This window comes from Pseudophryne corroboree, chromosome 10 (assembly GCF_028390025.1).
Source record: "Pseudophryne corroboree isolate aPseCor3 chromosome 10, aPseCor3.hap2, whole genome shotgun sequence".
In the NCBI taxonomy this organism is placed as follows: domain Eukaryota; kingdom Metazoa; phylum Chordata; class Amphibia; order Anura; family Myobatrachidae; genus Pseudophryne; species Pseudophryne corroboree.
Genome location: NC_086453.1, coordinates 31,937,079 through 31,952,285, shown reverse-complemented (window position 1 = coordinate 31,952,285; position 15,207 = coordinate 31,937,079). Strand labels below are relative to the sequence as shown.

The window sequence follows — 15,207 nt, the reverse complement described above, 5'->3', positions numbered from 1 at the left end:
TGGGCATGTGGAGGGTGGAAAAAGTAGGTGGACACTGCCAGGTAGTTTTTCCCTATATATCGCTCGGTTGGGGGGAAAGTTCCTCCTACACCTGAATGATCAGTTGGGAAAAATGAAACAGGTTTGATTTACCCAACAAGTTTGACCAACCGTTTTTGGGCTTTTTTCGGCATGTGAGCAAACGGCTGATTATTACTTGCTCCCAACTATCATTCCAACCAGCCAACTAGTTGGCTGGTTGGAACGATATCGTCTTGATGTATGGCTAGTATATAATATCTATCTATCATCTATCTAATCGACCTTATTGCAATTTTTCAGGTTTACATTGCAAGGCTTTAGTAATTCTCTTTCAGGTGTAAAATATTTAGGAATAGGCATTCGAGTAATAGATTTTTTACAACCAAAGTTTTCCCTATTTTTTTTTCTTCGTAGAATGCAGAATTAATGTTTTTTTTCCCTCGTGCAAACCCAATTTTTTTTTAAGGAACTGCATAGTTCCTTATTCACTAATTTGCACTAATTTAAATGATGTGGTGTTTCCCAATCACAATTGGTGCTAGGGATGTTAAATTAATACAGTACTATATTGTTGTTGAGCAGCTTCCCTCAAAAGAGGCCTCTTGCCAATATAGGCCTAAGAAAATTAATGCAAATGGTTGTTCTCTGAGGTGCGCTCTTAATTTAATGGATATTACCACTATGGATGTGAACTTGTGGATGCTGTATATAACCTTATATAATTACACCTGAAGTATATAAAACTTTTTTATTGTTAAAATACAAGTAAAAAATTGAAGAGTTCCCTTTTATACACATCCTCTTATACACAAATCAGATGTTCAAGGGTTTGTGAACCCATTTGCTTCTTATTGGTACAATATTTGTATAATTGTATATTAATAAGATGTTAATAAAGTTGTTTCACCCAACGCGTTTCATCTTTGGTGACTTCTTCAGGGGTGTTATTTGACAAAATATTGAACTTTTATATTATGATAACAGAGAAATCTCTAATTCTCAGATGAAAACAAGTGTAAACAATTATACTAATAGAAATATATAGGACAATCTAGTGTGGATTACATTACTGGGCGGCAATTTGTTTGATTTCTTAGAATTCTTAGGACTTAGAAACAACACCCATAATCTTCATATGAATTTGAAGGTGTTTCAAACAGTATTTATAACTGTATCTTTAGCAATTGTCCAGAATATATTGCAACCACCAGCAGTCTGTCACATCTGTGAGGTCTGGAATGCAAAAGTATATTAATAACATCTTATTAATATACAATGATACAAATATTGTACCAATAAGAAGCAAATGGGTTCATATACCCTTTAACATCGACAACTGATTTGTGTATAAGAGAATGTGTACAAAAGTGAACTCTTGAATTTTTTGCTTGTATTCTAACAATAAAAAAGTTTTATATACTTCGGGTGTAATTATATAAAGTTATATATACAGCATCCACAAGTTCACATCCATAGTGGTAATATTCATTAAATTAACAGTGCACCTCAGAGAACAACCATTTGCATATAGATAGATAGATAGATAGATAGATAGATAGATAATGTATATATATATATATATATATATATATATATATAGACATAGAGCTATAAATATATTTAGATATATAGATCTATCTATATATAAATATATATATATATATATATATATATATATAGATAGTACTGATATCTATATAGATATAGATATTTATGTATATAGATATATACATATATATATATATATATATAGATAGATATATATATATATATATGGAGAATGAGATAGATTGATAGGCCAAGCATCAGGCCAGAGGCAGCAGTAGGGAGCACAAATCAGGGATCCCTACTGCACCCTAGCAGCAAGCATTGCAGCAGCAGCAAGGGGCGGGGCGTGTTGCCAGGGGGCGGGGCGGTGACGCAGGAGCTGCTCCCAGAGCGGGGGCGGCAGGGCTCTGGCCGCTCAGCGGGGCTCTGCGCATGCGCACTCACGTGATTTCTCCTCAGCGGCTGTTGCGTCGGTTTGTTTTCGCAGCCATTTTGTGTTGCATTACTGGGAAAAAAAAAGCTGAGTGCCGGAGCCGGAGTGCGCGGCGGAGGCGCCGAGCCGTCACTGCCCCCCACCCGCTGGCCCCGACAGCCGCGCCGGGCCGCACCCCGGGGGAGAAGGGAGCGAGCGCCGGCCGTACCGCTCCACTCCGGCCTCCTCTGCAGAGCTCCGGAGCCTGTCAGGATGTGCGTCCGCCCGAGGAGAGCCTGCCGCTGCGCCTGAGGTGAGAGAGCGGGGGCGGGCTGACAGGAGATGCCGGGGATCCGGGCGCGGCCTGTCTCCTCACTGACACATATACCCGGCACCTGGAGGGGACTCCCACACTGCCGGCATAAGGGGGGAATGTCTCCCTCCCCCGCCCTGTGCCTCTCTCCATACCCTGTGCCTGTTCAGCCTCCCTCCTCCGCCCTGTGCCTCTCCATACCCTGTGCCCCATCAGCTTCTTCCCCCGTCCTGTGCCCCATCAGCTTCTCCCCCCCCTGTCCTGTGTCCCATCAGCTTCTCCCCCGTCCTGTGTCCCATCAGCTTCTCACCCCCCCCCCCCGTCCTGTGTCCCATCAGCTTCTCACCCCCCCCCCCCGTCCTGTGTCCCATCAGCTTCTACCTGCATCCTGTGTCCCATCAGCTTCTCCCTGCATCCTGTGTCCCATCAGCTTCTCCCTGCATCCTGTGTCCCATCAGCTTCTCCCTGCATCCTGTGTCCCATCAGCTTCTCCCTGCATCCTGTGCCTCATCAGCTTCTCCCTGCATCCTGTGCCCCATCAGCTTCTCCCTGCATCCTGTGCCCCATCAGCTTCTCCCTGCATCCTGTGCCCCATCAGCTTCTCCCTGCATCCTGTGCCCCATCAGCTTCTCCCTGCATCCTGTGCCCCATCAGCTTCTCCCTGCATCCTGTGCCCCATCAGCTTCTCCCTGCATCCTGTGCCCCATCAGCTTCTCCCTGCATCCTGTGCCCCATCAGCTTCTCCCTGCATCCTGTGCCCCATCAGCTTCTCCCTGCATCCTGTGCCCCATCAGCTTCTCCCTGCATCCTGTGCCCCATCAGCTTCTCCCTGCATCCTGTGCCCCAGCAGCTTCTCCCTGCATCCTGTGCCCCAGCAGCTTCTCCTTCCCCCCCCCCGTCCTGTATCCCATCAGCTTCCCCCCCCCCCGTCCTGTGCCCCATCAGCTTCTCCCTGCATCCTGTGCCCCATCAGCTTCTCCCCCCCCCCCGTCCTGTGCCCCATCAGCTTCTCCCCCCCCCCCCCGTCCTGTGCCCCATCAGCTTCTCCCCCCCCGTCCTGTGCCCCATCAGCTTCTCCCCCCCCCCGTCCTGTGCCCCATCAGCTTCTCCCCCCTGTCCTGTGCCCCATCAGCTTCTCCCCCCCACCCCGTCCTGTGCCCCATCAGCTTCTCCCCCCCGTCCTGTGCCCCATCAGCTTCTCCCCCCTGTCCTGTGCCCCATCAGCTTCTCCCCCCCCCCCGTCCTGTGCCCCATCAGCTTCTCCCCCCCGTCCTGTGCCCCATCAGCTTCTCCCCCCCGTCCTGTGCCCCATCAGCTTCTCCCCCCCGTCCTGTGCCCCATCAGCTTCTCCCCCCTGTCCTGTGCCCCATCAGCTTCCCTTCTCCGTCCTGTGCCCCATCAGCTTCCCTCCCCATTCCCTCTGCCCCATCTGCTTCCCTCCCCCTACCCTCTGCCCCCTGAGCATCCCTCCCCCCATCCTGTGCCCACCTGAGCATCCCTCCCCCCATCCTGTCCCCCCTGAGCATCCTTCCCCCCCATCCTGTGCCCCCTGAGCTTCTTCCTCATACCCTGTGCCCCCCTGATCTTCCCTCAACCTGTGCTCCTTGAGCTTCCCTCCCCTCAACCTGTGCCCCCCTAAGCATCCCTCCCCCCATCCTGTGCCCCCCTAAGCATCCCTCCCCCCATCCTGTGCCTCCTGAGCTTCCCTCCCTGTCCTGTGCCTCCTGATCTTCCCTCCCTGTCCTGTGCCCCCCGAGCTTCCCTCTTCCTGTCCTGTGCCCCTTGAGTGGGTGGAGATGTGTTACAGGGAGGGCTCCACTTCCCTGGCAGAGTTATATTTAATGAATGGGAGGGTGGGGGGATATCACATGACATCTCCCCTGCACTGCTAGTGTTGTGTGTGATGAATGGTAGTTGTATAAAGGAGGGTACCCCCACCCTGGCAGTGTTATGGGGGATATAACAGGAGGTCTCCCCCCCCCCCCTATACCCTGGCAGAGCTGTAGGTGTGATGTGGTGCAGTTCCCAGTCATTGCTAAGAGCTGGTCACATCTGCAGAGAAGGCCTTGCTGCAATCTGCCTGGTGAATGTCTGCACCCTGCCCGCTGTAATTCCACATATCTCATTTATGTTTATAAAAGCACGGGCACATGAGGGAAGAGCTCTCGTTATGTATCCAGTATATTGTTCCAAACGTGCAGACAATGTGACCGTATATTTTATTTCACTCAAATGACATTTTTGAACGCTGTAAGGAAGTGTATTAATATATTGGCGTTTGCATTATCCTGAGCATCTGGGGTAAATAGATTGGTTGTAATTGCTAGTGTTTTTAAGCAATAAGGGATGATGTCTGTCATTTCAAACTGCAGTAATCATTGCGATTTTCTTATGTAAAATGTAGGTTTGTATATGCTAAATCTATATTATGGCTTTTTTTTTGTAGCAATGAAAGAGTTGTTCTTGAAGAAGACACTTTTTCCTGCTGCTAGGGTAAGCCTGTGCATAGGTAGCTCAGTGCATATGCAGCTAACGACTAGGGGATTTAAGGGCATAAGTCCTTTATTTCCAGCTGGTTCAAAGGCAAATTCTGGGAAAGGAAAATCTCCCTGTTCGTAGAATGAGCAGAAGGAAAGGTGGAATTTATTATAGCGGCTGACAAATGATATTGGAGCTGTAACGACACAAGTGCAGTTTGCTGACTATGCAGCATAAATAAAAAGATGTTCTGGGTATTTTATTTTATTCCGCCTGTATTTGGGTGACAGTAATATGAATGTACTGGCATTTATATTATATTATGGATGAATTTAAATTTCTTATCTGTATGAACCGCATACTAAACACAAGCTCCGGCAAATAGTACAGGATCCTTAAATGTAGAGTGTGTATTTATTTTACATTGCAAACTGACAGTACATTAGAATTTAGGGGACGATACGTATACCACGCTATGTGATAAGGGATGAACACTCCTTTTGCAGTGTGTGAATAGTGTGGTACACTGAATTCTGGCTGTATTCCTTTTATGCAGATATTTGTATTATAGACATAATATAAAATCTTGTATAAGGATTGTTAAAAAAAATGGGGGTGGTAAAATTTTAATGAGTGGAAAATCATATGTATTGAAGAAATAGCTAGTGTGCTTCAATGTTTGGCTTTGGAGGACTATATTATCAGCAAGTCCTCTTTTATCCGATATTGGGCACAATTCAATTCGATGACAGCTGAATAGCGCCGGAAATTAGCTCCCGGGGTTATCCAATGCAGCGCCATGGTCACGATTCAGTTCGATGACAGTTGAATAGCACCGGGAATTAGCGCCCAGGGCTATTTAATACAGCGCCATGTGACACCCTTCTCAAGCAGAAATCTGACAAAAGTTGTGGCGCGATGCTGATTTCTGCCTTTAGCGTGGCGGAAACAGCGTCACGCCGGGCACTTAAGTCAGGGAATGCACGCTCTCCCAACTAAACACTCTGTTTAGTCTGGGAGAATGGGCATTCCCCAACTTACCACTGCGCTATATTGAATAGCACCAGGAGCTAATTCCCAGCGTTATTTAACTGTCATCGAATTGAATGGAGCCCATTGTTGCATCTTCCTAAAATGTTCATGTTACTCTTGCTTGGAAGACGGGATACACTTGTTTGGCATTTCTTTTCTAATGACTAGTTCTGACCAGGATTGGACAATACGCTGGGAAATTTAGTAGCCAGGCTAGAAAGTAGATTAGGAAGGTTAGGAGCTGTCATATTAGTTGCTATGGTGCATTGCACAAAAGACACCTGGCTTATGGATATGGCGATTAGATGAAACTTTTTGTTTTACAAGCATTTAAAGTGAGTACACTAATAAGTAATGGTATATGCGATGCTTTGCATCCAAAAATGAATCCCCACTTTTTCACCACACATTTCTATACATTGGCTGCATTCTTATTTATGGCAGGAAAGTTTTATATAAACCATTAGTTGTAGTAACTTGCGCAAGTGAAAGCACTTTACAGTATATTCATGCTTTACGTTGTAATCATCAGTTTTGCCAGCAATCAATGGGGTCGATTCAATTCGGCAACTTATGAATAGCGCCAGGAATTAGCTCCCGACGCTATTCAATTCAGCTCCAGTTAAGTCGGCGATGGCCCGTTCTTGCCGACTTAACAGGTAGTTTTGTCGGGAGAACGGGCATTCTCCGACTTAACTACCCGTGGCGATGCTGATTCCCGACAGAATCCGCCTCGCGCCGGCCACGAGGCAGCACTTTTGTCGGTTTTCTTCTCGCACCCCCCGGGGATGAGAGAAGAATTCCTGACAATTGCGCGTAACTAGCAGCTGAATTGAATAGTGTCGGGAGCTAATTCCCGGCGCTATTCATAAGTTGCCGAATTGAATCAACCCCAATATGTGAAATGTGGTGGGACATTCAGGGATATTGAAGCTGGCAAATAATTGGTTAATGATCAGTAAAGACCTATTCCACTGATCACTGAGACTATTGGGGCTTACAATCTGTGTGACGTGTAGTTTTGGTAGAAAGTGGCAGGTTTTTGTTTTTTTTTGAGTTGACAATTGGGGTCGATTCAATTCGGCAACTTATGAATAGCGCCGGGAATTAGCTCCCGACACTATTCAATTCAGCTGCTAGTTACGCGCAATTGTCGGGAATTCTTCTCTCATCCCCGGGGGGTGCGAGAAGAAAACCGACAAAAGTGCTGCCGCGTGGCCGGCGCAAGGCTGATTCTGTCGGGAATCAGCATCGCCGCGGGTAGTTAAGTCGGAGAATGCCCGTTCTCCCGACAAAACTACCTGTTAAGTCTGCAAGAACGGGCCATCGCCGACTTAACTGGAGCTGAATTGAATAGCGTCGGGAGCTAATTCCCGGCGCTATTCATAAGTTGCCGAATTGAATCGACCCCATTATCTGTATACAGGAACCTGATTCTTAGTATTTGCCTTGCAGTCTTCTAGGTAACAATGCAAACTAGATTGGTGGATTCGCACAGGGTGCAAAGTGACTGCTATAACCGCCTGCTAACATGAAATGGTTTGACACTGTCATCTTGTACCAGGTCTCATGTACTCACTGCCAAACTGTGTGGTTATGTCTGCTTCTGGTGGGAAGGGTGAAGAGCACTCCCATCCATCCATCATTGTAGTAGCTTGGGAAAGGGCACTTGGCTTCCCCCAGACATTGCTGTATATTTCTAATGCTGTCAATACACACTTTGGTGTTTGAATCACTTGGAGTGCTGTTTACAGTATGTTACACTGCATGTACTATGTCCTGGCACCCTTGATAAAACATTACGCCTATGTGGGTGCTATATAAATATCCATAGTTAGTTATATTGTTCTATCTTTAATGTTTAGGTGCATGTGTCGCATACAGACCATTTCCCAGACCCCCCGGCTGGTCCCTCCTGCATGTCATGTCGCATGCTTCCTCACACATCCTGTAAGTTATCTGCTTAATAAATAGGTCAGTTTGATGCATGAGCCCAAGCAATGTCACCATTATATCAGTTTCACCAATATGTTCCTTAGTCTGCTTGGGTTAGAGCCGCATCTCGCTGTAGTAATGGATATGATTGCGTCCCTCTGCAGTTAGTATGACTCCAGCTGCGTGCCCTGAACTCTCCAGATCACCCATTAAATACCGAGCCACTCTTTTTTTATTGTCTCCGTATTTATATTTGGGAACTAGATAATGAACTTCCATCAAATCGGCTAATGGTTTCCTAGCCGGGAATGACTGTCACTGGGTAGCATTTGCTGTTGTACCTAGAAATACCAGTTGTAACCTATCTGTGTAGCTTCAGTATATACCGGCTCCTGTAAAGTTCCAGTTTTCCCTGGTCCGTACAGTGGCAGAAGCCAGTAGGGATGTTTCTCATGGCACAGTTAGCAGGATGCAGAGGGTCCTGGACGTGTGGGGAGGAGGCGGGGTGTGTGAGCACAGGACCCATAGGGGGGGGAATGTTTGGCATTTGCCTGGCAGCTGCTCCTCTCCCCTCTTGGTTTCTTTGGAATTTGGGAGCTTAGTCCTTGAAATGTACTTGTGTCCGGGGTGCTTGGTTCCTTGTTGTCCTGCGCTGCCTAATACCTACCTACCACATACTATGGCTACATCCAGATTGCATTTCTATTTACATGGCATAGAAAGCTTATCCTTTATTCCTTATTCTGGACTGTGCGCCCAGTTCCGTACCCGCTGTTTCGCTCATAGACCTCTCTGCGCGTTTGTGTGTGTGTAATCCCATTCATGTGTTTTAGGGGCTTATCCGAAACGTCAAAGCTCTTTAGATACTTTCCCACAAAAACTGTCCATCTGGGTGGAGACTTCTCCTGACCGTCCCTAAGTACAGATACAGCACCCGCTTTCTATACTACATAACCTGATACATATTTCTATCTGCATTAAATGAAGCAGACTTAAATGAAGGGACATTGAACCCTCCATGACCTTAGTCAGATTCCGGCCTTTCTGTCCTAAGGACTAAGCCAGTGTGGCCAAATCAGAGCACCTCGCACAGTGCCACTTCCCCCTGCACATAGGAACGGGTGGGGGAGCAATGCAACATGCCATCTGCTTGTGACTTGTATAGCAGCAGTGCCGGGGCTGGGATCCAGTACAGCTGATCATGTAAACGCCATACAGTCTAGGGATGTATGTCTTCACAGAAACCTCTCCTATAGGATTTTGTTGTTTGTAGGTTTATTTGCAAGGACCCCCCTCCCCAATTTCCATGCATGTGTTCTTGTGTTGATTGTGCAGCTGAAGAGGCATAGAATAGTTATATTGGAATGAATAGATGGATCGGTTATGTGGTGCAATAAGTGCTAATTCTGCATATTTTACTTGCATGGTTGGGATGTAGTGTGTGTATGTCGGACGAGGGGGGGGGCCGGGAGCACTTGTCAAGTTGTGTTAGAAGCTCCAGAGGAAGTCCCGCTAGATTGCTGTTACTAGGGAATTGCCATGGTTGTGCAGTGTGGCAGTGAATGCGTTAAGGAGGAGAGCGCTGCTGCAGACTGTTGCGTGAAATAGATGTAGTTGCAGTGCATCTTGCAGTAAGTTACAGTCCACGTGCTCGTCCTGGTCTCAGGCAAATTTTGAGGGTGGCGAATGGAGGTGGAGGGCATTTGATCTGAAAGCTTTTTTTTTTTTTTTTTTTCTTAATATGTCTGTTTAAGATGGCAAGGTGCCAGTGGAAAATTTTTGGCGGCCGGCACCCGGAGCCCATCTGATTCGTTTGGATATTGGTTACGGATCGGGATTGGTAACTGCAGTGCGTTATTTATATCTGCATGTTCCTGGAAGGAGCAGTGGCTTTGAAAAGAGGGGTATTTTTGGAGTGCCTGAACTGCTCCGGTTTCTCTCTTTGTTTGGGCATAATCATTCACTGCATCATATATAACCTAGCAACATGCATCGCCGCAGAGCAGCTCCCGGGATTGGCTGGAAGTAGCATTTGTGCGAGCCAATAGGGAGCCTGTTGCCATAGCAGAGGAAATGTTAGAGGTGAGTCTGCAGAGGCATGCACAGAAACATTTGTGCCCTTATGTTCAGTGCTCGGGGAATCTGTGCTACTTACAAAAGGCTGATTGATAACACTTAGATCAGCAGTTTGCATTCACAAGCATTTAACCCCCTTGGAAAATTAAATGTGAAAATATTATGGACCTAACATGGCATATCTATAAAATTGTGAACTCACCCCAACCCCCTTCATCACATCTAATTATAGAAGTCTTCTAACTACATGAAGGCTGCCATGTTGTTTTTTTTGTGCTTTTTTTTAATTATTATAAAGCACTGCACCTTCACTGTACTGAATTCTCTGTACTGTCAGTAAATGGAAGGGGGCTGCAGCCTGCACCCACTGAGACCCCAGAAAACATCCTTCTGTAGTGATATTAGATGTGGCAGGAAGGGGGAGGGGGGGGGGGTACTAATGCTTTATTTTATTAACCGCTGCAGTGCCAGAAAGCCTAGCACATGCATTGTTCCCTTGCCCATCGCAGTCAGTGCGGAGTGGACTTGTGACCTGCGGCTGGCAGGTACGCTGCAGACACCTTGGGAGCCATACATCCTTTAGCGCTTGTGCGTGTTTGTGATGACACAGAGGCACGGTTTATATGGATTTCGGTGCCAGAATGTCATAGCTGCAGTGTGGAGAGGCGTGTGCTTCATATGGCTGCAGCTGCAAATAACTGTAAACTAGGAGTGCAAGTAGCTGGATACAGCGTGTTGTACTAAGCTTGCATTACCTCTGGTTATATTGTGGTTGGGTGTTCTCACTCCGTTCTGTCCAGTATGGAAAGGAGCGATAAATGCAATGTATATTATGTAACAACGACCACGATAAACGTGAGGAAAACTAACATGCACTATATGGGCTACTGAGCGAGAATAACAATTGTAGATACAACTTACCTTCAGTGTTACTCTGCTACATTATTATATTTGATGTAGAGACTACATTGATTTGGGCCTTTGCAGGATTAGTTTTATTGCATGTTTATGTGATGACCATTTAATATTAATAATCAGTTTGAAAAGTTAAATGTCTTGAATTCATAAGAAAAATACAAAAGATAAATCCAATGTTGTGTTCTCCATTGCACCATGATGCATTGTAGTGGGCCACTATGCATAAAGGTACTAATAGCATTCAGAACCTCTGTGTATATGATACAAGGCTAGCAAATCAAAGATCATTCAAAATAAGGCCCAGATTTATCAAGCCTCGGAGAGTGATAAAGTACCAGACAATCAGCTCCTGAACACAGCCTGTAACATGGCAGTTAGGAGCTGATTGGTTGGTACTTTATCACCGTGCAATTTATCACTCTACAAGGCTTGATAAATCCGGGCCTAAGCCTTTAATTAAGAGCAGTGGTGATGTAAGATGTCACGGACAGAAGTTTAAAGTGAGTGTGCTGCACAGTGACACTCTGGGGGCTATTCAGTTGTTTTGCCACACCCCATTGCCAGTCACTTTAGCAGGGGAGATATTCAATTGTTCTTCTGGCGCTGGACACCCAAACGATTTGCTCCAACAGGCGCCCAAAAAAACAATTGAATCCCCCCCTCCCTCCTCCCGAGTCTTAACATGGCCGATCATAGATGAAAGTAGCTGGCAGTAGTTAGCAAGGTTATAAGCCAGTAGTTTCCAAACAGTGGGGCAGATGTATTAACCTGGAGAAGGCATAAGGAAGTGATAAACCAGTGATCTGTGCAAGGTGATAAAGGCAACAGCCAATCAGCTCCAATATTTAAATTAACTGTAAGTATCTGATTGGCTGGTGCCTTTATCACCTTGCACATATCACTAATTTATCACTTCCTTATGCCTTCTCCAGGTTAATACATCTGCCCCAGTGTCCTCAAGGCCCCTTAACAGTCCAGGTCTTACGGATATCTCTCCTTGTGCACAGATAGTATAATCAAACTGAGGTCACCTGTGTCTAAGCATGGATATCCTTGAAACCTGGACCATTGGGTTGCCTTGAGGACCGCTTTTTGTAACCACTGTTATAAACATTGTCAAATACATAAACTCCTCCCACGTGACTTTCACATATACATTTGTGATGTTTTTTTTATTTTTTTATTTGTGGTCTCCTCTCATGCACAAAATGTGTGCATACCTGTGGTAGCCTAGCCCAACTCGGTCCTCAAGGACCCATCGCAGTTCATGTTTTCCAGACCACCTGTGCATGCTTTAAAATGTGTCCATTAGTAATCAATACACTTATGCACCAGCTAGGAGATCGGGAAAACATGAGCTGTTAGGGGTCACTGAGGTCTGAGTTCGGTATACTTTCTCTAACGTCCTAGTGGATGCTGGGAACTCCGTAAGGACCATGGGGAATAGCGGGCTCCGAAGGAGGCTGGGCACTCTAGAAAGATCTTAGACTACCTGGTGTGCACTGGCTCCTCCCACTATGACCCTCCTCCAAGCCTCAGTTAGATTTCGTGCCCGGCCGAGGTTGGATGCACACTAGGGGCTCTCCTGAGCTCTTAGAAAGTTATAGTCTTAGAATTTGTTATTTTCAGTGAGACCTGCTGGCAACAGGCTCACTGCAGCGAGGGACTAAGGGGAGAAGAAGCGAACTCGCCTGCTTGCAGCCGGATTGGGCTTCTTAGGCTACTGGACACCATTAGCTCCAGAGGGATCGACCGCAGGCCCAGCCTTGATGTTCGGTCCCGGAGCCGCGCCGCCGTCCCCCTTACAGAGCCAGAAGCAAGAAGATGGTCCGGAAAATCGGCGGCATGAAGACTCTGTCTTCACCAAGGTAGCGCACAGCACTGCAGCTGTGCGCCATTGCTCCTCTCACACACTTCACACTCCGGTCACTGAGGGTGCAGGGCGCTGGGGGGGGCGCCCTGAGGCAGCAATAAAAACACCTTGGCTGGCTAAAATACCTCAATATATGGCCCCAGGGGCTATATATGAGGTAAATACCCCTGCCAGAATTCCATAAAAAACGGGAGAATAGGCCGCGAAAAAGGGGCGGAGCCTATCTCCTCAGCACACTGGCGCCATTTTTCCCTCACAGCTCGGCTGGAGGGAAGCTCCCTGGCTCTTCCCTGCACAGTAAGAGGGAAAAGAGAGGGGGGGCATTAAAATTGGCACTGTATACAGTATATTATATAAAAGCTATTAGGGACATAACTCAGTTAGTCCCTGTATATATATAGCGCTCTGGTGTGTGCTGGCATACTCTTACTCTGTCCCCCCAAAGGGCTTTTGTGGGTCCTGTCCTCGTTTAGAGCATTCCCTGTGTGTCTGCGGTGTGTCGGTACGGCTGTGTCGACATGTTGAATGAGGAGGCTTATATGGTGACAGAACAGAGGCCGATATATGTGATGTCGCCCCCTGTGGGGCCGACACCAGAGTGAATGGATAGGTGAAAGGTATTAACCGACAGTGTCAACTCCTTACATAAAAGGGTGGATGACGTAACAGCTGTGGGACAGCCGGCTTCGCAGCCCGCGCCTGCCCAGGCGTCTCAAAGGCCATCAGGGGCTCAAAAACGCCCGCTCTCTCAGATGGCAGACACAGATGTCGACACGGAGTCTGACTCCAGTGTCGACAAGGTGGAGACATATACACAATCCACTAGGAACATCCGTGACGTGATCCCGGCAATAAAAAATGTGTTATACATTTCTGACTTTAACCCAAGCACCTCTAAAAATGGGTTTTAGGTTTGGGGAGAAAAAACAGGCAGTGTTTTGTTCCCCCATCAGATGAATAAATGAAGTGTGTGAAAGCGTGGGTTCCCCCGTTAAGAAACTGGTAATTTATAAAAAGTTACTGATGGTGTACCCTTTCCCGCCAGGTGGATAAGTTACGCTGGGAGATATCTCCTAGGGTGGATAAGGCGCTCACACGTTTGTCAAAAAAGGTGGCACTGCCGTCTTAGGATACGGCCACTTTAATAGGTACCTGTTGATAAAAAACAGGAGGCTATCCTGAAGTCTGTATTTACACACTCAGGTACTAGACTGAGACCTGCAGATAGTGCTGCTGCAGCGTGGTCGGTGACCCTGTCAAACAGGGATACTAGTTGGCAAACATAAAAACATATTAAAGACGTCGTCTTATATATGGGGGATGCACAGAGGGATATTTTGCCGGCTGGCATCCAAAATAAATGTAATGTCCATTCTGTCAGGAGGGTATTAGAGACCTGTCACTGGACAGGTGATGCTGACTTAAAAAGCGCATAGAGAGCCTTATAAGGGTGAGGAATTATTTGGGGATGGTCTCTGGGACCTCGTATCCACAGCAACTGCTGGGAAGAAATAATTTTACCTCAGGTTTCCTCACAGACAAAGGTACAGTCCTTTCGGCTTCAGAAACAAATGGCGCTTCCTTTCTGTACAGAGACAAGGGTAGAGGGAAAAAAGCTGCACCAGTCAGCCTGTTCCCAGAATCAAGATTCTTCCCCCGCCTCCTGTGAGGCCACACCATGACGCGGGTGCTCCACAGGTGTAGCCAGGTACGGTGGGGGGCCGTCTCAAAAATTTCAGCAATTAGTGGGCTCGCTCACAGGTGGATCCCTGTTTCTTTCAAGTAGTATTTCAGGGGTACAAGCTGGAATTCGAGATGTCTCCCCCCAGCCGTTTCCTAAAATATGCCTTGCTGACAACTCCCTCAGGCAGGGAGGCTGTGCGAGAGGCAATTAATAAGCGGTATTCCCAGCAGGTAATACTCAAGGTGCCCCTACTTCAACAAGGACGGGGTTACTATTCCACACGGGTTGGGGTACCGAAACCGCATGGTTCGGTGTGACCCATTTTATATTTAAAATCCTTGAACACAAAAATTCAAGTTCAAGATGGAATCGCTCAGGGCGGTTATTCCAAGCCTGGACGAGGGGGATTACATGGTATCCTGGGACATCAAGCATGCTTACCTGCATGTCCCCATTTACCATCCTCGCCAGGAGTACCTCAGATTTGTGGTACAGGATTACCATTACCAAGTCCAGACACTGCCGTTTGGACTGTACATGGCACCGAGGGTGTTTTATCAAGGTAATGGCCGAAATGTTGATACTCCTTCAAAAAAAGGGAGTTGTAGTTATCCCGTACTTGGACAATCTCGTTATATGGGCGAAGTCCAAGGAGCAGTTGGTAGTCGGGGTAGCACTATTTTGGAAAGTGCTACAACAGCATGGTTGGATTCTAAACAGTCCAAAGTCACAGCTGGTTCCTATGACACGTCTACTGTTCCTGGGGATGGTTCTGGACATAAACCAGAAATAGTGTTTCTCCCGGAGGAGAAAGCCAAGGAGTTGTCATCTCTAGTCAGAGACCTCCTGAAGCCAAAATAGGTAGTGGTGCATCATTGCACGCGAGTCCTGGGAAAAATGGTAGCTTCCTACGAAGC

At 46.9% G+C, this 15,207-nt stretch overlaps 1 protein-coding gene across 2 annotated transcripts in view; it reads left to right on the top strand.

The window, feature by feature from the left end:
- The first annotated feature begins 2,005 nt into the window (after positions 1-2,005).
- Positions 2,006-15,207, top strand: part of LOC134965884 (dual specificity tyrosine-phosphorylation-regulated kinase 1B-like) — a 122,353-nt gene continuing 109,151 nt past the window's right edge. Inside the window, exon 1 of one of the 2 annotated variants that reach the window (XM_063942274.1) lies at positions 2,006-2,294. Coding sequence is in view for 1 of the 2 variants with exons in the window: in XM_063942275.1 (XP_063798345.1) it covers positions 7,724-7,754 (31 nt within the window). In the remaining variant the exon portion in view is untranslated. Of the gene's footprint in view, positions 2,295-7,708; positions 7,755-15,207 lie in introns of those variants that run through there. The other variant, XM_063942275.1, reaches the window with a different exon arrangement.